The sequence below is a fragment of the Ochotona princeps genome, chromosome 27, assembly GCF_030435755.1.
Source record: "Ochotona princeps isolate mOchPri1 chromosome 27, mOchPri1.hap1, whole genome shotgun sequence".
Lineage (NCBI taxonomy): Eukaryota > Metazoa > Chordata > Mammalia > Lagomorpha > Ochotonidae > Ochotona > Ochotona princeps.
In genome coordinates this window covers 7,684,279-7,707,092 of record NC_080858.1, presented here as the reverse complement: position 1 = coordinate 7,707,092, position 22,814 = coordinate 7,684,279, and the positions used below count along the sequence as shown (strand labels likewise).

Below are 22,814 nucleotides of genomic sequence, written 5' to 3'. Positions count from 1 at the left end.
CCATGGGCCACTCCCAAAAAAGCCCTGAACCCATTTAGAGACAGGAGGACTGCGAACTAACGGTTGGTGAGGCAGCCACCCCCAGTACCCCTCAAGGGCGTCCTTCCTGACCACACGCAGGTGGGCGCAGGCCGGGCCTGACCCGGCGTCGACGACACACGGCTACTTCCGGCTGTGCGTATGACGTCAGGGCGAGTCGGGAAGCCGAGGAGGGCGTGCTCGCGAGACTTGAGGAGGCCGCCCCGAGATTCCGGCGTGTCCCGGGGTCCCGCCTCCCGGGGGCGGGGCGAGGGCGGAGCCGGGAGCCCGGAGCGGACGGGCGCGCGGCCGGCTGCGGTCGGTGCGGAGGCTGAGCCGGCCGCGGGCGCGATCGGAGGCCGGTGAGTTCGCGCAGGCGGCCGCGCCGGGGGCCCGGGGCTGGCAGCGCACGGCCGGGCGGGGCACGTCCGTGAGTCCCGGCAGCGGGGAAGCTCCGGCGGAGACGGCCTCGGCCCTGCCGGTTCTGGGGGAGAACCGGCCCGGAGCGTGAGCAGGGGCGGCCTGGAGCCCGGGAGCAGCCTCGGTCCTTCCTGCCCTCGGCTCCCCGGTCCTCGTCGGCCCCGAGCCCTCCCTGCCCCGCGGGGTGTTCACAGACGACCACCAGCGCCGCGCCGTGCTCCCTCAGCCCCGGGCCGCCGGCGGGTGTGCCTTGTCCCCCCACACCGGTGCGTCAAAGGCCGAGGCTTGCCCACAGACGCGGGGCAGCCGCCGTGGTCCCCCCTCTTCTCAGTGTCTTTCCCCGGCTCCCCTCGACAGCTGATGAGCGCCGGGCACCTGCCGGCGGTGCGGGGGTCCTGGGACCGGGGAAAGTGTTACCCGATCGACTGGGGGCGACTGCTCAACCTTTGAGAAAGTTGGCAGGTTGGTTGCCGGCAAAAGATTGAACTTTCTTTCCAAACCCAGGGGTCCCGGGGTGACGGACGGGTGGTGAGGTGGGTTGGGGGGTGGAATCTGAGGAGAAGTGGGAGGTGTCTGCGGGGCTGGGTCCTGGTGGACTGGTGAAGGGCAGACTCAGCGCTCCCGCCTCCTGCACCTGACCCGGACTGAGTTAGTTCCCCAAGGAATTCTTTGGAAATGGCTTGAGTGTGAGCTTTAGGGCTGCTGAAATCTGAGAGAACAGCTTTCAGAGGCTCCCCTTTATGCCTCTTGGTTGTCAAGTGGAGATGAATGAATAAACACTTGTTTGTATTTTGGCCTCGGGAGACTTCAGTTTCACAAGATAGGGTCTGTGTTGTTAAGCCCAGTTCTCACAACTGTATGTGCTTTTTAAAAATCTTGATCCTATATGTTAAAGAGTTTGACTCCCTTTCTGTGCCGTGTGGTACCTAAAACAGGAGCGGAGAGGTGGAACCGGCGAATTGGACGCTCCATGGGACTATTTGCACAAAGAGAAGTTAGTTGAATCATGATAGTTTGTGAAGATTGAGCAAAATACTTGCATCTGAGAAATCCTGACCTCAAAAGCTAAATATTGTAGTGTGACCTCTCTCTGCTTTGTTTTCTTCTGCTTGTTGAAGTGGCTTGGCAGTGATTCCCATTAGGTTGGGTTGTGTTTAGAATGACAAGCCAAGTTGATTGTAGTTTTTGTGCTCATTATAAGACTCAGACCACTGGGGATGAAAGAAAAAGGGCTTAGAAAAACCACATTGAATGGATGCAGGTCTCTGGCCTTTGGCTTGGGGAGTTTCACGTCCAGAAACTTCCCATTATTTCAAGCCATCTGTCATGCTGAAAATTTGATTTCAGAAGCAGGGACACCACGATCAAGGAAAAATTAGACTTTCTAGAAAATGATCATGAAACAATAGACTCAGTTCAAAGATTTGCTTTCAAAAAAAAGTTGGTTCATAAAGTGAGGGCTTAGTGCCACTGTGGAGCTGAGGTGGAGTGATTCGGAGAGCTTTGCCAGTGATCTGGGATTAGTTGGAGGCTCCTGGGGGTGAGGCCAAGGGCAGGGCACAAGCAAAGCCAGAAAGATTTACATCTCGTTGTAATGTTGAAATGATTTGATTTTTCATAAATACTCTTTAAAAAGTTCTTGAAAAAGTTGATGAAAACACCACGCATGGATTCCCCCAGACTTCTCAGCAGAATTTCCTTTTCGTTCTTAGTTCCTAAGACTTTTGAAATACTCACGTGGTACAGGTCCAGCAAGTGTGTGGTCCTTTAGAGTCCCGTGGATCTCATTTAAATCAGCAGGTGCATGGGTAGTGATTAGGTTAGACCTGATATGCATAGAATTATGGGGCTGTACTTTTAAAAAACACCTTGAGCTTTTTGAATGAGATCATGATAGCATGCTGCGAAGGCATACGAATTTGAAAAAAAAAATTTTTAGAATGTCTTTAGTCAGTAGTTAAAAGTACTAAGTGAATCCCCTCTTTCTCCGCCTCTCTGCTCCCAGCATCTTTGTTCAAACCTTAAAGAGAGTATTTGGCAAGGGCTGACAGGGACCAGATGTAGTGGTGCCACAGTCTTGCATCTCCAGGGAAGGCACACTTTTTGGTAGGGTGTTGCTGTTCAGAAACCTTGGAGGCCAGGCGGTGGTAGGCAGCCATGAAGGATGTGGGTTCCCGGTACCCGCAGATGGGCTGTGTCCTCTGTCCTCCAGGAGACAGAGTCTAATTGCAGGGGAATATGCCCACCCGAATAACTGTAATACAGCATGTATTTTGTGAAGAAGTCAAGAAGAGTGGAATAAATCCTACTGGACCAATTAAGGAAGACTCTGAGTGGGCAATGGGGCCTTTGTAAAGATGGTTTGTGAGATCTAGTCCTATGAGTGCAGTGGACAAACACTTCTTGTACTGCCTTTTGTCGCCAGCCCCTTTCCTTGTTTGTCTGAATTAATGCGTGCCACCACTGTGTGGAGTTGGTGTCTAGTCTTGCTTTGCAGATGACGTAGATCCAGCTGAGATGGCTGGGCGGCGCTAAGACTAGGACTCCCTCTTCTGTTCAGGCGTGTACATCCATCCTTATTTCTTATTCCATTCATGATGTCTTTCTCTTGTCTATAGCAGCAAAGAATTGATTTAGGAATAAATGTTCATCCAGCATGCAAATTTTGGGGTCCATTTTCCAGAAATGGCTCCAAAAATAGTGAAAGTTAAGGTCAATAATTTTTTTTTAAGATTTATTTATTTTTCATTTGAAAAGCAGAGTTACAGAGAGAGAGGAGAGAGAGAGAGAGAGATCTTCCACCTGCTGGTTCACTCCCCAGATGGCTGTAACATTCAGAGCTGGGCTGGTCCAAAGCTGGCACCTGGAAGCTTCCTCCAGGTCTCTTTCATGGGTGCAGGGGTTCAAGGACTTGGGCCATCTCCTGCTGCTTTCCCAGAGTATTGGGGAGAGCTGGATTGGAAACAGAGCAGCCAGAATTGGAACTGGCACTCATATTAGATGCTAGCACCACAGAAGTTAGTGTGTTATGCCATGGTGCTGGCCCCAATACGTTATTTTTGATGTATTTCACATTTTTATAAATTTTTTAGGAATTGTTCTATGCAAATTCACAGAGCCATTGATGAGACATCTGATCTTTTTGATTTGCCACCTGTCAGACCATGAAGATACAGAAGTGAGACATTATAGATATATAAATTCCTTTCATAACAGTGTTTGAATCATTGTGTGTATGTATATTTACATGTTTATTAAAAATTTATCTATTATTATTTGAAAGGCAGATTTTTACTGCAAGAGGAGGGACAGAAAGAGAGAGAGAGAGAGATATCCCCTATCTGCTGGTTCTCTCCCCAAATGGCCAAGCTAAAACGAAGAGCCAGCACCTTCTTCCTAGTTTCTCATGTGAATCCAGGGCCCCAAGGACTTGAGCCATTGCTTTCCCAGACCACAAGCAGGGAGTTGGATCAGAAGTGGAGTAGCTGGGACATGAGCAGATGCCCAGATGGGATGCCAGCACTGTGGGCAACCACCATGCCGGTCCTGAGTCATAATATAGTTTGTCTTCTTTCTTTTTCTTTTTTTTTCAGCCACCTGGCACTGTTTTTTGTTTTAGTTTTTTTTTTTTTTCATTTTTAAGTTGGAATTTAGTTAACGTTTGAATGTCAACCCCAGCCCTTTTAGTTTTTATTTCCGCAAACTGCTGAAAGGGGGTTTTGAACAGAGTATAGCACAGGTATAAAATGAGAGAAAAATTCCTTCACTTTTGTTGGAACAGCTGTGAAAATCCTTTGGCTTATGAAGTAGAGAAAATGCTGCAGAATTCTAGTGTGTCTGGTATGGCCTAATAAATAAATGCTTGTTGAAAGAATGGTCCAGCTGATTTTATTTGTGTAATTTCAGGGTTTGTATTTGTTATTGAGAATTGGAATCACAGCCAAGTCTGTTAGACTGAGCTGTGGTGGAAGTGCTTGGCTGTACCTTCAGTTCCTTTGTCCGTGGTGGAGTGGATGCTCCACCAGGTTTGAGTCAAGCTCCAGGGGCTTGGTGGCTATAAATGAACATGGTGAGTCTTCTCTCCTTGACTCAGTGGGGTGAGTTCATTTATGATGGATGAACTTAAAACCTAGCAGGAAAGTAGAACAATCATCATGATTTGAAGCCCGTATGTTTACATTATTAAAATAAGACAAAGATAGTCAAACAAACAAAGGTGTTTTTCTCTCCCAGCACTTTAGGTTAATAGCAGTGTGTAGTATCCCCATTTACCGTCCCTTGGTCGCCAATTTTTCGGTATCCTTAGTCTTGCTCTCATACTTCGCATATTTTGCTGTTAAAAAAACACACAAGTTCCTGTAAGTACGGATTTGACTTTGAAAAGTTGTTTTTAGTAAAAAGAAATGTGAGTTAGTCCATTGAGGGAAGCCAGTATTCCTCTCATTTTTTGCAGCTAGAACTTGGGGGGCGCCTTTCTGACAGGAGGCGGGTGGCCCCCCTGCTGGGTAATCGCCACTCAGTTGTTGAGGACAGTCTCAGCAGTTGCTGCTCCTGTAATGGTGATCTGAGCCTTCCCGGTGAGGTGTGAATTTCAAGCAACCCTTCAGCCCTCCCTGTACAATGTTTGTTTTTTGACATTGTTGAAGAAGTCCCCTGCCTTCCTCTGAATTTGCACTAGCCAGACCAGTCTGACCATAGATGCTGAAGGCTTCATGTTTCCTTTGTCTTTTGCTGCTGTTCCTGAGTGCAGCAGGTCTCTGATCACATGTGCCCAGACAGCAGCTGCTGTGTGTCTGCTTCACTGATTTGCCATCTCGCTGTCCTCTTTAGGAGGGGGTTTTGCTCACCCTGGCTCCCAGTTCGGGAAGCTCCTTGACTGCTGTGTCTCTTCTGCATAGGTTCCAGTCACTCGTGTTTGCCACCTCAAGTCAGCTGCTAATCCAACACTGTTGCCCAGGTCAAGAACAAGGTGGCAGACACTCCAACGACTGGCTGCGATTGCTGCCGCCGGCTCCTGCTGATGTGCGAGTGGCCATGGCTTTGTAGCGGAGCCCCGCTTCTGCTGTCTTTAGAAAGTGTGGGAAAGCTGAGAGGTTGGCCAGCACTTCCCAATGACATTCATACACAGTGTTTCAGAGTGAGTGTTGGATTTTCCCATTGCTATTCCCCTTTCATGATTTGGAGGTTTTGACTCCAGTTTCCTAGACTCCTCAGTTTAATCTTTTGGTAATATGTAGATTTAGCTCTCTGCATGTCGTTTTCCGCTTTTGCATATTCTTGGCTCCTTTGTTCTTTCAGAATGTTACCCATTAGGGTACAAGCTAATAATTTTATCAGCAACAGTAACCATTTCCTCATCACTTTCTGTGTACCGGACATAGTAACCAAGTCCTTTATCTGTGTATTATCTCATTTTAACCCCACAGCCACCCTGTTAGTCATCTCTGTTTACACCCAAGGAAACTGGGACTTAGAGAGGTGTGGTGATGTGGCCGGAGTCAGATGTGTGGATTGTTAGTGGCCGAGAGGAATCCTTGAGGATAGCATCGTGGATTGGAGAGTTGAGCCACTGTGCTTGGGTCAGGCTACTCCTCTTCTGATCCAGCTTCTTGCTAATATGGCTACGAAGGCAGCAGTTGGTGGTGCAAGTACCTGGACCCTGGCTACTCTTCCTGGTACAGCTGCATGAAGTTTCTGGCTCCTGGCTTCAGCCTGGCCCAACTAGCTGTTGTGGCCATTTGGAAAATGAAACAGTGGATAAAAGACCTCTTTGTCTTTCCTCTCTTCACTCTGCCTTTCAGGAATAAATAAATAAATAATTTTTTTAAAGATGTACTTAGTTTTATTGGAAAGGCAGAAATACAGAGAGGAGGAAAGACAGGAAGATCTTTAGTCGGATGGTTCAGTCCCCAAACGGCCGTAACAGCTGGAGCTGAGCCAAACCGAAGCCAGGAGCCAGGAACTTCCTCCAGGTCTCCCACGCGGGTACAGTGTCCCAAGGCTTTGGGCTGTCCTCGACTGCTTTCCCAGATCACAAGCAGGCAGTTGGATGGGAAGCAGGGCCGCCGGGATCAGAACTGGCGCCCATATGGGATCCCAGCATGTTCAAGGTGAGGACTTTAACCACTATGCTATCCCCCTGGGCCCAATAAAATCTTTTAAAAAATGTGATCTCTAAGATGCAGGCTTTCCTTCTCTGGGGTTACTTTATTTTACTGTGAAAAGTCAGCTTTGTTCTTTATTTATCTCCCTCTTCTGGCCCTGTGTTTCTTTTCCCCTGTCTTCAGTTATTTTTTCCTTTAGGCAATACCTACAGTTTTGCATGTCAAAATACACTTTTTCCAGGGTAAAGTATAGACAGTACAACTAAGATATATAATCAGATTTCCTGTATGGAGGGATGTGCTCTTTGCTTATTTCAAGAATACTACAACTTACACCTCTGATGTATGGTTTTCTGAGGCCCTGTTACATGTTGTCTTACATAACCCTGCTAGCAGTTGTGTGATGCAGGCGGTGAGGGTGTGCCTGTTACACCCAGCTACAAGTACAGAGAAAGGAACTCAGATTCAGTCACTTGTCTGAGGTCTCAAGCGGAAAGACTGAGCCTGAATTTAAACTCAGGTCCTTCACTCTAGTACAAGCACTGTTTAACACAGCAGTCATCGTGGTAGATTACATGCTATGTGAGTAGAGTCTTTACCAAGCACTCACAAATTAGTTGATGAGACATGGCTCGTGCCCTTAGCGATGTTGATGTGGAAACAAATGATATAATCAAATGTTATGGCTTCATCCAAGTCAAGTAGGAGCTGATAAATATCACTTTTCAAAATGGCATTAGTGTTTCGAGCTTTGAGCTTTGTTTTGTTCTGAAGATTGAGAAACTGGAATTTTCACTGTATTCATCCTGAGATGCTTAGATCCTTAATTAAGTTGCTGGCGACCTCATCTTGTGCTCAGTGGCTTGCATTTTGACTAAAACAGTTAGGATGAAGCTGTGGGGTAGAGAGAGGACAGGCATAAGGAAAACAGAAGAACTGGGGATGCCAACCAGGACTTGATGAGCTATCTTCTAGCAGCACAGTTAGAGGGACTTGGATGCGAACTTGAAAGAATGGACAGGCTACAAGCACTCACCTCTGGGAAGCTGTGTGGTCTGAGAGGTGAGAGAGCTGATTTTAATGGACCAGGACTGTCCTTCATTTAGTTCTCACTGGCTATGAACATTGTTCCTGGACTTGGTGTTGGCCTGCTGTGGAAGCACTATGCAATAACCCTTCACTTTTCTTTCTTTTTAAAAAAATTTTTTTGTTTTTTGATACAATTTAGTTGGCAGTGGGCTCTCCTCTCCCCCTCCCCCAAATTCCCTCCCCTCCACTTTGTTCTCCTCTCTAGGTTCATAATGTGTGTCCATCGCGAATTTTCCCAAATCCATCATGCTTCCTCTGGAGTGTCTCCCAGTGCTGTAGAATAGTTTTTTGTTGTAGGTTAATTCTTGTACCTGGGGCCCTAATGTAGTTACAGTGAGGATTAGGTCTTCATTGTTTATGGGCCGTACCAATAACAATGAGAAAGGGGACATTGACCATCTCACGTGATTGTAAACAATCACCCTCTTATGGATGGTTGATTAATGAATTACATCACAAGTTCTTGTTACATTAGATACAGGTAAGTATGAAGTAACAGAGTAAGATTCACATATGATATCTCTACATTTGAAATCATATTATATTACAGCAAACATGATATCTGACCTTTTGGGATTAGCTCATTTCCCTTAGCATAATGGTCTCTAGTTTGGCCCATTTGGCCACGAAGTAATGTATTTCATTTTTTTAATAGCTGAGTAGTATTCCATAGTGTAGATGAACCACGGTTGCTTTGTCCAGTCCTCTGTTAATGGGCATTTAGGTTGCTTCCGTGTTCTTGTGATTGTTGATTGTGCTGCAGTAAACATTGGGGTGTTCATGAATTCGCATGTCACCCTTGTGCAGGGGCCACGCTGATCTTGTCCGTATCGTTCAGTTTGTAGTATGTATGCTGCCGAAGCGAGCACCACTTTTCTTTTTGTCAGCACAAGCTGGTTGCCTGGTTTGCAGCACTGGAGAGTTGTCCCTGTGTTTTTTATAACAGGTCCGTTCCACTGGGATGCTTCTTTCAAATCCTGTTGAGGATATTCTCCATGTCAGCTGTTATCTAGGAGATAACAAGAACAGATCTTTCTTTTTTTTTTTTTTATGTTTTTGTGGCTTAAGGTGGAAAACTTGTAGTACCAAATTGCGTGTATCTGACCTAGTGATATTCGTCTTCGTATTCGCAAGTCCTGAAGGAATCCCAGCTCATGATGTTTCGGTGAGGTTAATCATCATGGTGCAGTCTTTATCACCTGTTTGCAAAGCTCTGCATTGGAGACAGCAAAACGGAGATGAGTTAGAGGTGTTGCCCATCCACTGTCAAAGGTTCTGTCCAGTGAGAGGCCTGACATGTGGGTACAAACAGCTGTGATTCAGACAGACAGTGAGAAACACGGGACAAGGCATTGTGGGAGCAGAGCGAGGAGAGGCTGCTTCTGGGTGGGCGGTTAGGGAAGTTCCCTCTACATAGAGGATTCCGAAAAGACAGAATCTATATAGAGGATTCCATAAAGGCCGAGTCGGGACAGAGGGCAGGCCCAACAGAGTAGAGTAACGGATGTTACTCTGCAGCATCTGATAAGTCATGGACCAAGTATTTGCTTACTTGTTAAAACATTTATTTATTTATTTGAAAGTCACAGTTATGGGGTGGGGGAAAAGAGATAGATGTCCCACTTGTTAGTTCACTCGCTAGATGGCTGCAGTGGCCAGCACTGGGCCAGGTTGAAGCCAGAAGCCAGTAGCCTCTTCTGAGTCTTCCTGTGGATGGCAGGGTTCCAAACCTGTGGGCCGTCTTGCCTTGCTTTTCCCACGTGCGTTATTAGCAGGCAGGGGAATTGGAAGTGGAGTGATTGGAACACAAACTCCGCCCCTTTGGGATGCTGTCTTCACAGGTGGCAACTTGCTGCACCACAGTGACTTATTTCTCCCTCTGCCCTATTGGGTTTGAGCCCACTGACCTTGCAGGATAGCTGTTTTGCAGCACTTCCTCTTTACATAATCAGTCTGGTGGAGCCCGGTGCGATTTGAGGTTCTGAATTGCCTGTAAGGTGCAGCATCAGGAGATGCTGAGGTGGAAAGACAATGTTCCCTCAGGAAAGGGGCTCGTGATGTGGTGCTGTGCTCTCTGAGGTTGCCATTGGGCACAGCTGCCAGGGAGGAGCGGTGAGCCCCGGGGTAAGGAAGCGGGGAAAGTGCTGTCCAAGCAGGAGGCCGGGTTTGAACTTAGACTCCAAGGGCAAGACTGAGCGTGCCAGGCATGCTGTCGCAGGGTGCTGTGGGAGGGTTAGGGAACTCCAAGAGTTAAGTCGTAGTGGTGGGACAAGCCTGGGAAGGATCAGGGATCTTTCTGTTGGCCATGTTGTTTTGCTGTTAGCTTTCCTCCTCTCGCACCTCGCCTAAGGAAGTGGTTCTCTCACCTCTGGCTACCTCTTCTTTTCCCCTCCCGGCCTGCCAGCCACAAGTTGTTATTTTCTTCCATTCTGTGAGATGAAACGGAAAAAGACTGATATCATCAACTGGGGAGATAAAGAAAAAAATAAATCCACTGAACACCTTTTCTCTGATGACTTCTGGGAGCCACAGGGTTGGTTGCATAAAGAATGCCAAATCAAAGCAAAGCTTCCAGGGCCCTTGGCATAAAGGAGGGAATTGTAGAAGAGAGATGATTATTTGCCTTTCCCATGGGGTTTTATGGGACCCTTGGAAATTTGCTAGGAGTTTAAAAAAAATTCCCCAGGGCATTAATACCTAGTGTTCCTTAGCCTGGATATTTTTCAATTTTCAATTTTCTTTCTACTCTCATCCTTATTATGCTTTAAATATATCACATTTTAAAGCAGTACAATTGAATACCAGACTTTTAAAAAGATTTATCTATTTGCTTGATAGGCTGTTAGGGAAAGGGAGAGAATGAAAGAGGAAAAGAGAGAATGCTTCCATCTGCTCGTTCACTTCCCAAATGGCTCTGATGGCCAGGCTGAAGCCAGGAGCTTCACTGGGTCTCCTGAGTGAGTGTCATGGGCACAAGCATTTGGGCCATCTTTGCTGCTTTTCCAGGTGCATTTGGATTGGAAGTGGAGCAGTCCACTTGGGATGCTGGTGTTGGAAGAGGTAGCATAACCTGCATATAATGCTGGACCCTGGAGAGACTTTATATTATTATTATGGTTTATGGGGCCTACCTCTGCCAGTCATGATTCTGAACTTTGTGTAATCTCCATGAAATGCCCTGCAGATTGCTGTTCACATTGGTTTACTGTGCACAGTGGCTGTTATCACGTTTTCTGTTCTGTGAGTGTGCTACTGAAATAGAACCAAGTTGATTTCTAAGGACAGCCAGCAAGTTCATGGTAGCCTCCAGTGAGACTTCTGTCCCTGGTATTTCTAGGGCTGCTTAAAGCTGTGTAACTTGAGAGCTGTTACTGGTGACAATAAAAGTTTATAGGCATTGCCAGGAGGAAAGCAGGAGACAAGAACATGAGAAAGGCAGCCTTCAGAATGGTGGGAGGGGAGTGGGGGAGTGGGGCATGGGAAAAAATGCATCCGATTAAAAGAGACCAAGTACCTCCAACACCTGTTCAGGTGCTCTAACTGCCAGCAAGCCTATCTAGAAATATACTGGTGTGTTGCAAGACCAGGGAAGTTTATTTTAATAAAATATTTCTGAAATTATTATTTAAAATGTGTGTATGTTCTTTTGTCTCTGTTTTTGGAATTGAACAGAAAGAGAAACCAAACCATCATAAATAATAGTGAAGCTTAGAGGCACATTTCTGAAATGTAGTAAGAGCTTTAAGACCTAAATCTGTAGATGATGTCCAGTCAGACAGGAGGTGACAGACAGTGAAAGGGTTAGTGGGAACATGTGTCTGAGTTTGACCAGTAATAAAGCTTCATTCCTATTTTTTGTCCTCCAAATTATTAATTGGAAGGGCGGAGGTACAGGGAAAGAGGGAGAGAGGGGAGAGATCATTCTTCCATTCACTTCCTCTCTCATATGGCCGGGGCTGAGCAAGGGCTGAGCCAGAATGTGGACGCTGGAGCCAGGAGCTCCATCCAGGCCTCCATGTGGGTGGCAGGGGCCCAGGCAATTGGCCTATCCTTCACTGCTTGTTAGGCATAGTAGCAGGGAGCTGGATTAGAAATGGAGCAGCTGGGACTTGAAGCACATTACAAATAGTGGTTTGACTCCACCAAAATGCCGACTCCCCATCATGTTCTTCAGCACTGGTTCAAGTCCTGACTGCTTCACTTACACTCCAGCTCGCTATAATGTGCCTGTGAAAGCAGCAGTTGGTCCACGTGGTTGGGCCTCTTCCACCCATAGAGCAGATCTTGGGGGAGTTCCAGGTTCCTGTCAACCCCTGGCCTAGCCTCGGTCATTACAGCCATTTGGGGAGTGGACCAGTAGATGGAAAATCTCTTTCTTCTGTCCCTTTTTCTTTGTAACTCTCATTTTCAAACAAATAAATATGTTTTATAAAAAGAGGAAGAAAAGAATGTATCTGAGTCCTCAGGAGCGAGATTAGGGTGAGACATCAGATCTGGAACACGCACTTTTTGGTCGAGTAAACCATGGACTCACCCATGCCCTCTGAAGAAAACAGTGTAGTCAAACAACCAAAGAATTTTTTCCATTATGTTTGTCATTATTGGACTTAACAAAGTCAAAGAATAAAAATGTCAATGATTTCACCCTTCTGCCTTGGTGGGAAGAAACGTTTCTTAGGTTCAGAGGAGCACCTTATTGACTTAAAGCCTCTGGTGTGTTTTCAGAGTTGAAGGTGCTTTGGAGGGTACCTAGTCCGGTTCTGTGCTGTGGATTCTCTCTGCATTATTCACCACAATTGCACGTCTGCTGTTTGCCTAAATATTTAAGTTCCATGCCTCTCAGCAGATTGCACCATTGCTACTTTCATTCCCTTAAATGGTTGGCGTTCTCCAGGCGTGTGTCCCGTTTCCTTTTCTCATCCCACACTCGCGGGAGGTGGGAATCCCATGTACTCTGCTGTCTTCAGTGACTCCTGTGTGACCAGACCTGTTCCTGGTGCCCAGACTGCCGTCCTGATGTGAGACTCTTGTCCTTCCATGTCCTGGATATCATCACACTTTGTAAGTTCCGCAGATAACAGAGCTGCCTTGATCTCACCTTCCAGAGCCTGTCTCGTGCTGCTCACCTCTCCCAGTGTTGGGGATTAGACTCTGGTGGGTTGCCTAAACTGCAGACCTGGCTTTCCTTCAGAGTCTTTGTACCTATCCTAAAACAAAGCGGTGAGAACAGGTGAGACCTGATGTGTGCCAGAACTGCCTGAGCATCTGCTGGTTCCAGCACAGAACAGTGTCCTTGTAAAGTCCTTCCTTGGGTTCTCATGGCCCCTGTCACAGGATGGAAGTAATGTCTTGCTGTCCCTGGAGTGGTTTTTGAAGGTGGCTACCTTTTTTAAAGATTTATTTGTTAATTGGCAAGGCAGTTATAGAAAGAGTAAGGGAGGGGAGAAAGAGATGTCTTCCATCTCCTCGTTCACTCCCCAAATGGGTGCAACAGATAAGGTTGGGCCAAGCTGAAGCCAAGAACCTAGAATTCATCCTGGTCTCCCAGGTGGCAGGGGCCCAAATGCTAGGGCTTCCTTTTGAGTAGCAGGGAGCAGCTACACTTGAACCCCAGTATAAGATGCTGTTGTCTCAAGCAGCATCTTAACTTGCTGTGCCACAATGCTGGGCCTGAAGATGGCTGTCTCGTATCTTCTCTGTTTCACACTGAGCAGCTTCATTTGATTTGTTCTAATATTATGGGTTCCAGATATTTACCATCCTGGCCAATCCCCTTTAAATGTATTCTATTTGTTTTCTTTTAAAAAATGTATTCAGTTTTAGATAAAATAGATTTGTCATAAAGAAAGGTAAGGCAGATATATGGAATCTGGATAAGAAGTGTTATGTGCAGGGCATAAGTCTCACTTTTTCAGGTTCATAATTGTGTAATTTTTGGTGACCAAAAGTCATGGGGATTGTGGGAATTTACTTGTATCTAGTAAATGACCAAGAAGTTGACATTCAAAGGGGAATGCCCAGGAGTGATATTTAGTTTAATTTGATTATATTTAACTATGGGGAAGAAGGAAGCTTGCATCATTGGGTCAGCACCCAATGATAAGAGGAGAAGCCCCGTGGGCAGCGTCATACTAATCAAATGGTTAAGTGCCAGTACCCAAGGGTAGCCTGGGGAGCTCCCTAGGTGGCCACTGTACTTTGACCTCCATGTGGCGGGCACAAACAGCTCTGCATGTTACCCACCTGCTTCCCCACTGAGGGGAATGTAGTCTTCTTCCGTGAACAGTCAAGTCTTCAGCAAAAAGAAAACACCATTGCCAGGGTTTTGGTTTCCTTGTTCATTCCAGTTCTGCCTCCTGAGCTCCACCCTTTTTGCTTTTGGCTGGGTTTGGGTCTCTCCAGGTCTGGCAGCCACACTGAAATCTCCTTGGCCTTCCCTTGGTTGATGACTTCTACCGCTTTGATTCATGTGGTAGTACTGTGCTGCCTGTGTGTGCCTGTAAGGTGCTGCCAAGTGTTGAAAACTTCTCCGGGTGTGAGTTAACTGTGCAGTGTGCAGCCTGGCTTTCACCTTCCCTGTTTTTGACCTTAAACATCTGTCAGCTCAGCCCAAGATTATAATTGCTTAAATTTTAGGGACAGCCATTCCACACATCTAAATTATGCCAGGCTTTCATTGAAAAAAAAAAATTGATTCTTTTTTTTTTAAAGAAGTATTTATTTATTTGAAAGGCAGAGTTACCTAGAAAGAGGAGAGACAGAGTGAATCTTCCATCTGTTGGTTCATTTCCCAAGTCACTGCAACAGCCAGGGTTGGCCCAGGTAGAAGCCAGATGCCTGGAGCTTCTGCTGGGTCTCCCACATGGGTGCAGGAGACCCCAGGACTTGAACCATCTTCTGCTTTCCCAGGCGCATTAGCAGTGAGCTAGATTGGAAATGGAGCATACAAAATTCGAACCAATGCCCTCATAAGATCTTGGCATTGCAGGTGGCAACTTTACTTGCTGTGCCACAGTGCTGGTCTCAGACCTTCGATTTTTTTATACATACAGATTTATCACTTAGTACTTGATTTTCCAAAACCCCAACAGAAGGACTAGTGCCGTGGTGTAGATACCTCTGTTTGTATCACCAGGATTTTATATGGACACTGGTTCTAATCTCAGCTGCTCCACTTCCAATCCAGCTCTGTGCTCATGTCCTAGGAAAGCAGTGGAAAGTGGCTCAAGTCCTTGGGCCCCTACACTCACATGCAAAAAACTTCTGACTCCTGGCTTCAGATCAGCTCAGCTCCAGTCATTGTGGCTTTTTGGGGAATGAACCAGTGAATGGAAAATCTTTCTCACCATCTCCCCTTTGCTGTGTGTAACTCTGCCCTTAAAATCAAAATAAAAGCCAACAGAATTCTTTGATTATCTCTATTATGTTTCCTCTGTTAGCCTTCTGTTAAAATTGTTACTTTTGAGCATTATTTCTAGGTCTGGGTCATTCCTGAATTTTGATAAGGATATTGTCAAAGATCCCGCCCCCCCCCCCCCCCCCCAGCTGACTGGGCAACTGTATTATCTAAATCCAGTGAGTTTGCAGACCTTACTTATGGGTGTTGTAAGTTTTATTTTTTAATCAGTTTTGGATGTATTTGTATTGCTAATCATTTCTCCCCCCAAAGAGTCAACTTCTGAGGCTTGTAAAGGCTCACATGGATTTCACTTACAGCTTTGCTAACAGAAACAGGACCACTCAGCAAGACTTCTTCCTTTTGACCACCTGTCTTCATTGATTCAGAAATTAAGAATTAACCATCTGTTCTGGAATTGTCCTGAGGCCGGATGATAAACAGAAGTTGGTATGCTGGAAATATCTGTCTGTTTTTGTAATGTTTGCACTCTGTGCTTATTCTGAAAGATAGGCTAGTTTGTCTCCTGTCTTTGAGCAAAGCTCTGTCCTATTTAGAGCAGAGAATTCTCATACACTGCAGGCCGAGGGCAGGCTTGTGGCCTTATCCCCTGTGCTGGGATGCAGTATTTTCATCCCAGTGCGCCAGCTGGTCACTTTGCTAGGCTGAGAGAGAGGCAAGGCTTAAGGGAGTAGAGTGACTTGGGGAAGGTGAGAAAGGCACGGTGGGCATCCTCTTTGTAAACTAGGGCAGAAGCCCGCCTCTCGGGGGTGTTGTAAGATAGACTTAGTGAGTTATGGTGATGGGAAAGCAGTGAGCTTTGTTTGTTTAATTGATAAGTTGATTTGAAAGTCAAAGTCACAGAGAAAAACAGACCAAAGTTTTTCTTCTTCCAGTTCATTTCCCAAATGGCCCCAGTGTCCAGGGCGGGGCTAAGCTGAAGCCAGGAGCTTCACCCAGGTCTCCCATGTGAGAAGCAGGGACCCAAGCACTTGGACCATCTTTTTAACCATCTTTTTCCTCAGGTTATTACCAAGAGCTGGATTGGAAGTGGAGCAGCAAATCTCAAACCCATTCCATATGGAATGCTGGTGTTGCAGGTGGTGACTTTACCTGCTAAACCATTACACTGGCCCTAAGAAAGAGATTGTTAAAGGGGCTAGCACCGTGGCTTAACAGGCTAATCCTACACTTTTAAGTGCCAGCACCCCCTGTGGGCACTGATTCTGGTTCCAGCTGCTCCATTTCCAATCCTGCTCCCTGTTTGTGGCTTGGGAAAGCGTTGGAGGATGGCCGAAGTGCTTGGGACCCTGCACCTACATGGGAGACCCGGAAGAGGCTCCTGACTCCTGGCTTTTGGTCAACTCAACAGCCATTTGGGAGTGAACCAGGGGATGGAAGGTACCTCTCTCTCTTTCTTCTCCCTATTTTTATAAATCTGCCTTTTAAGAAAAAATAAATAAATCCTTAAAAAAATATTAAAATAAATTTTGAGATCAGCAATGTGGCATAGCAAGTTAAGCCTGGATATGCCTCCCACAAAGAGGCACTGATTTGAGTCCTGGCTGCTTCAAGTCCAATCCAGCTCCCTGATAATCTCCTGAGAAAGCAGTGATCTGTGACCCAAGTGCCTGGGCCCTTCCACCCATGTGGGAGACCAGGAGGGATTTCCAGGATCTTTGTGTGGCCTTGCGCAGCCCTGGCCATTGCAGACACTTGAGCAGTGATAAAGGAGATCTTTGGATCTCTAACTCTCCCTTTCTCTGTCTTTCAGGTAAAGAACAAAAAACAAATGAGAAGTAGATGTTTGTATTCACTGCTTCCTTTCCCTGACCAGTATACTTAGCCTTCTGTTCATTCTGCTTCCAGATGTGCATTTCAAAGCCCTTCTTATGTCCCTTGATGGCGTTCTCAAATTGAGCTGTGGGCATCTTACCCCTCATCTCCTCCTGGAGTTTTTCCATGAGTGTTTCCATTTTGTGTCCTCCCTATATTTCTAGATTGTAAAAATCTGAGTTCATTGATGAGATCTTTATTCATTTTCCTTAGAATTATCCCATTTCCTGTTTGTATCCTTTGCAAATTTGTAATCAGGTTTTATTTTTTAGACCAAGTGACTTCAAAATATAATCTTTTCTAGAATGAACCAGAATGAATAGGAGTGACACTGTTATGTTTTCCCCATGGTTTCTGATATATTCTCTTTAATTCTACCTGCCCCTTTTCATGAGTCTGCTGGTAACATAACTTTAGGAATTATTTCCTCTGTTGCCTCGAAGTTTACATCTGGCACTTGATGAAATCATGTGTAGGCAGAGAGCATTTCCCTAGTCATTATCTTACGTTCACTTTTAGTTTCTAGTCAACTTCCTGCTAATTGCATTTGGACATTGTCCTCAGGATGACCATCATACTTTCTGCTCCTTTGTGTTTTCCCCATAATACCTAGTAAGAGTAAGGTGTTTCTCAACAGTGCTTCACAGAGCAGCCTCATGAGTGTGAGTGAATTTTTTAAAAAGATTTACTGCTCTTTTTGCCACATCTGCTGTGAGAATGAAGACCATTCTCAGCAGTCAGTCTGAAGGGGTACACAGTGATTGTGAAAGGGTCCAGGGGACCCCTGCGAAGGGACTGAAGTCACATCAGTATGGAACTCGGCCTCCTGGGAAAGGAGACTCCAAGTTAACAAATGGTGGGGAAATTGAAAGGAACTGGCTACTATTTGCACCAGCTGTAGTCACATCCAGAATATGATCAAAGGAGTTACATGGGCTTCTGGTACAACATGAGGTCAGTGTATACTCACTTCCCCATCAGCCTGGTAATTCAGGAGAACCTGTCTCTGGTGAAAGTCTGGAATTTCTTGGGTGAAAAGTGTATGCAAAGGTTTCAGATAAGGCCAGATGTTGCTTGTTCAGTGTCTCAAGCCCAGGAAGACTGAACTAGTCCTTGAAGGAAATTACATCGAACTTGTTTCAAATTTAGCTGCTTTGATTCAGCAGGCAACCACAGTTTAAAAAAAAATAAGGCCATCAGGGAATTTTTGGATGGTATTTCTGTCTCTGGAAAGGGAAGAGTGCGGGAGGCTGATGAGTAAGATCTAAAGGTTGTCCAGCTGTTGAAGTAAGGATCCTGGATTGTGCAAGAAAAGATCTGTTGATTTGATACTTAAAAGATTAAAAAAAAGAAGAAAATTAAGAAAGAAACAGGATTTACCTATTGACTTTGAAAGACCTACAGAGAGACAGATCTTCCATTTGGTGGTTCACTCTCCAGGAGGCCACAGTGGGCAGTGCTGGGCAAGGCTGATGCCAGGAGCTAAATCCAGGTTCACATGTGGGTAATGGGGATCCAAGTACTTGATTCATCTTCCACTGCTTTTCCCAGGCCATCAGCAGGGAACTTGGTCAGAAGTGAAGCAGCCAGGACATGAACTGGCGTCGATATGGGGTAATAGCATCGCAAGTAGTGGTTTGTCAGCTATGTGCCAACATTGGCCCAGAAAAAATTCCTATGGGTATAATTCAGGAGAAGTGTGATGACTTTACAGTCTGTACAAGGCCCTTCGTGTTCTGGGAGCTGGACGTCCCTGGACCCTCTGGATTCACCCTCACTCTGTCCTTTGGTGTTTCTCAGGGGCTGTTGCATCTGTTTACACGCCTCAGATTTTCCTTGTTCTACAACATCATTTATTGTGATGACAGTCTTGTAGATTTTTAAAAAATTTGTTAGAAAGGTAGAGTGATAGCGTGAGAAGAAGAGAGATCTTACATCTGCTGGTTCACTCCCCAGATGGCTTCAGTGGGTGGGACTGAGCAAGGCTGAAGCCAGGAGTCCAGGATTCCATCTGGGTCTCCCATGTGGGTTTCAGGACACTTGGGGGCAGATGTCAAATTGGCACTCAAATAAGGGATATCCCTTACACCACAATACCAACCCCCCCAGGATTCTAGTTCACATTTGTTCAACTCATCCATACCTCCTTCTTAAAGGAGATCTTTCTTTTTGATGTTCTTTACAAAGTTTTTTAGAGATTTTGTTTTTAAGATCTGAAATGCAGTGAGAAAGAGATAGAGAGAAACAGGCAGACTCTTCCCTTCACTGGTTCACTCTACAAAAAGACTGCCCATAAGGCAAGCTTTCTTTTTAATACTTCTCTCAGCTCCTGTGTTTTCTCCCCACCCGTTCCCCAGTGGGATATAAGTTCCTTGAGGGTAGAGTGTTTTGTGTCACTCGTGTCCTTATATTTAGTGCCAAGAACAGTGCATGGTACAGAGTGTGTGTTCAGCAAACTTGTTGAATTAATTAAAGCCTACTTGACTAGAATTTTGTTCTTGAGAGCTTCTAACGTGTGACTCATCTTTCCTATTATAGTCACAGCAGGATTCACTTTGCTTTGCTTGGAACATTTTGTAATTTGTACTGCTTCATTGTATTTCACATTCTCATTCCCAGGTCTTATAACATACGTCACAATTCCATGGCTAATCGTTCTTAGGTTTCCCAATACTTGATTCAGTCAGCTGGTTTCTTTCCAGTGGTCACATGGTATCTAAAATATTTCCTTCCAATTGGAGAAATGGAAGAGGCAGCAAGGCATTTATTTAGATTTGTTGATATCTTTTAAGGATTTTTAAAAAATTTATTTGAAAGGCGCTCACCAAATGGAAGCAACGGCCAGGGCTGGGCCAGGCTGAAGCCAGGAGCCTGGAGCTTCTTTGTTAGCAAGGAGCTGAATCCAGAAGTGGAACAGTCAGGATTTGGACTTTTGCCCATATGTGGTGCTGATGTCACCGGTGGAGGCCTGACCTGATCCACCGTAACGCTGGCCCCAGATATATTGATTTCAGTTGTGGAAGAATTCTAGCAGATATAGCAAAAAGTTGAAGTCTCCATCACAAATGATTGCTGTGTGATCTCGCATCTCTTACAGTGTCAACAGTTCTTTGGGTGGCTAGTTGCCCTCCATTGTTCATTCTGGTTCAGAGTTCCAGCCTATGAGATCCCAGTGAGGGGTGTGGGTATTCGGTACCACAGTTACGATGCTGTTGGGTATGTCTGCTTCTCTGAGTGCTTGGGTTTGAATCTCAGCTCTACTGAGTCTCGCTTCAGGGTGATGTGAACCTGGGAGGTGGTAGGCTCAGACAGTTGGGACCTGCCACCCATCAAGGAGACCCACACTGAGTTCTCAGCTTCTGGCTTCAGCCTGACCCAACCCTGACCGTTGAAATTATGTCGGGGAGTGAAGCAGTACATGAAAGATCTCTGTCTCAGCTGGCCTGCTTGTCATATATATATATATTTTAAATAGATGAGATAGTTTTTGTTAAAAATTCTTTTGCTTCATATCCATTTTCTGGGCCTGAGTTTGCAGGCTGGTAAGAAAGTGCATGTTGTCACTGTCACCCTTCCCACATGTTTTTCTGTAACAAAAAGTTTGCTCAGCATTCTCAGTTTTGTCCCTTGTCTCCATGGATATTCAGCCTGTCAGAGTCATTTATGTTTGAACTTTCTCTTTTCTGCTGTCAGCCTGAAGTTCACTTGATCAAGTTGTAAAAATCACAGAATGATTAGAAGAAACCCTGGATCACCTTTGTCATTGTATTAACTGGAACCAGTTAAATCAGTCCTGGAAATGTGTTTTGCATCTATAAAAAGGAAGAGAGGAGTATTGAAGGACTGTATGCTACCTAAGGCACAAATCCTCTTCAGAGTGAGGGATGATAAACTTTTTTGTTTTGTTCTGTTTTTGTTTGTTTATTGGAAAAGCAAATACACAGAGAGAAGGAGAGACAGAGAGGAAGATCTTCCATCCTTTAATTTCCTCCACCAGTGGCCACACAGCTGGAGCTGAGCCGATACAAATCCAGGAGCCCAGAGCCTTTTGTGGGTCTCCCATGTGGGTGCAGGAACCCAAGACTTTGGGCCGTTCTCAACTGCCTTCCCAGGTCACAGACAGGGAGATGGATGGGAAGTGATGCTGCTGGGATTAGAACTCTTATGTAAGGTTTGCTATTGACAGACTTTCAGAAGCTTTGGTTAGGTTAACAGGTGACAGATGTGACAGTCAGCGCACTTAATTGGCATGTGCGTGGCACTCAGGAGCAGTCAGTAAATGTTTTTATTGTCATTGACAGCAGTCCTATGGGTGAGCATACTGCTTCCTGGTTGTTGAAAGATGTATTTCCTCACTATCAAAGAGCCTATTACAGGTGCCTGTGTGCAAGGGTCGGAGCCAGAGGTACATGTAACAAAGCCACAGTTCTTTAACACAGCCTATTTAATAGAAAGAATTATACCAAACCCCGTAATAGTTGTTTTTTCTCAAAAAATCAAACTCTAGTATTAATATTTCAAGTAATAGAAATACATTTATCAAGAACCTATCCTTCACACAATGAAATTGAGTTCAGCTGCTCTCTTTTCAATTATTATTTTTTTTTAAGATTTATTCATTTTATTACAGCCAGATACACACAGAGGAGGAGAGACAGAGGAAGATCTTCCATCCGATGATTCAGTCCCCAAATGAGCCGCAATGGGCCGATGCACGCCGATCCGATGCCGGGAACCTGGAACCTCTTCCGGGTCTCCCACGCAGGTGCAGGGTCCCAATGCATTGGGCTGTCCTCAACTGCTTTTCCAGGCCACAAGCAGGGAGCTGGATGGGAAGTGGAGCTGCCGGGACCAGAACCGGCGCCCATATGGGATCCCGGGGCTTTCAAGGCGAGGACTTTAGCCGCTAGGCCACGCCGCCGGGCCCCAATTATTATTTTTTTAAAGATTTATTTATTTTTCTTGGAAAGTCAAATATACAGAGAGGAGGAGAGACAGAGAGAAAAATCTTCTATCTGATGATTCACTCCCCAGGTGACTGCAACAGCTGGAGCTGGGCCAATCTGAAGCCAGGAGTCAGGAGCTCCTTTTGGGTCTTCCACGCAGGTGCGGGATCCCAAAGCTTTGGGCTGTCATCAACTGCTTTCTCAGGTCACAAGCAGGAAGCTGGATGGGAAGTGGGGCTGCCGGGATTAGAACTGGTGCCCATATGGGATCCCAGTGCGTTCAAGGCCAGGACTTTAGCCGCTAGGCTATTACACTGTGCCCTGTTTATTATTTTTTAAAAAGATTTATTTATTTGAATGGCAGAGCAACGGAAAGAGAGGGAGAGACAGACACAGATTCTCCAGCTGTTGACTGATTCACCAGATGGCTACCAGGTCTGGGCCAGCTGGAGCCTGGAGCCAAGCACCTCCATGCTGATCTCTAACAGGGTCCAATTATTTGGGCCATCTGCTGTTGTCTTCCCAAGCATATTAACAGGAAACTGGGTTAGAAGCTGAGCAGCCAGGACTCAAATCCACTCTCCTATAAGTTATACAGGTGTCACATGAGATGGCTTACCCTGCTATGCCACAACACCCCTCTTTTTAAATTTGTAAATTGATAAAAAAAAAAGTTGTTGAAAATTAGTTCCTGCAATTTATATTTGGTAATTAGCATATATTTCGACTGCTTCAATACAACACAAACAAAATATGTCTGTGGAAAGAGAGAAGACACTATAGAAATACTGCTAGCCATTGAAAAGTCATGTGTCATGTGTAGACAATGGAACGCTGGACTGTCTGACATTGTCTGTACCAGCAATGTTGGGGTACACTTAAATAAGAGACTGATAGAATTATGATTCCTTATGATGAACTACACCATTGTAGTAAAATGGGGAAAATCTGTCGGGGGTGGGAGTTTTTTGGGGGGAATCCCAGCCTATATGAAATTATACCACA

The 22,814-nt window shown here is 45.6% G+C and overlaps 1 protein-coding gene, 1 non-coding gene and 1 pseudogene across 2 annotated transcripts in view; 2 read left to right on the top strand and 1 right to left on the bottom strand.

The window, feature by feature from the left end:
• Nucleotides 1-7,279: 7,279 nt before the first annotated feature.
• The window catches only part of STK38L (serine/threonine kinase 38 like), a 67,360-nt gene continuing 51,825 nt past the window's right edge, over nucleotides 7,280-22,814 (top strand). Inside the window, exon 1 of the mRNA XM_004592635.3 lies at nucleotides 7,280-7,604. Coding sequence (XP_004592692.2) covers nucleotides 7,502-7,604 — 103 coding nt within the window. The 5' untranslated portion in view covers nucleotides 7,280-7,501. The remainder of the gene's footprint in view (nucleotides 7,605-22,814) is intronic.
• Nucleotides 8,394-8,500, bottom strand: LOC118760293 (U6 spliceosomal RNA). Its single transcript, XR_004996694.1, has one exon. It is a non-coding gene; the product is annotated as a U6 spliceosomal RNA (small nuclear RNA).
• Nucleotides 13,688-18,124, top strand: LOC101526346 (large ribosomal subunit protein uL6-like; annotated as a pseudogene).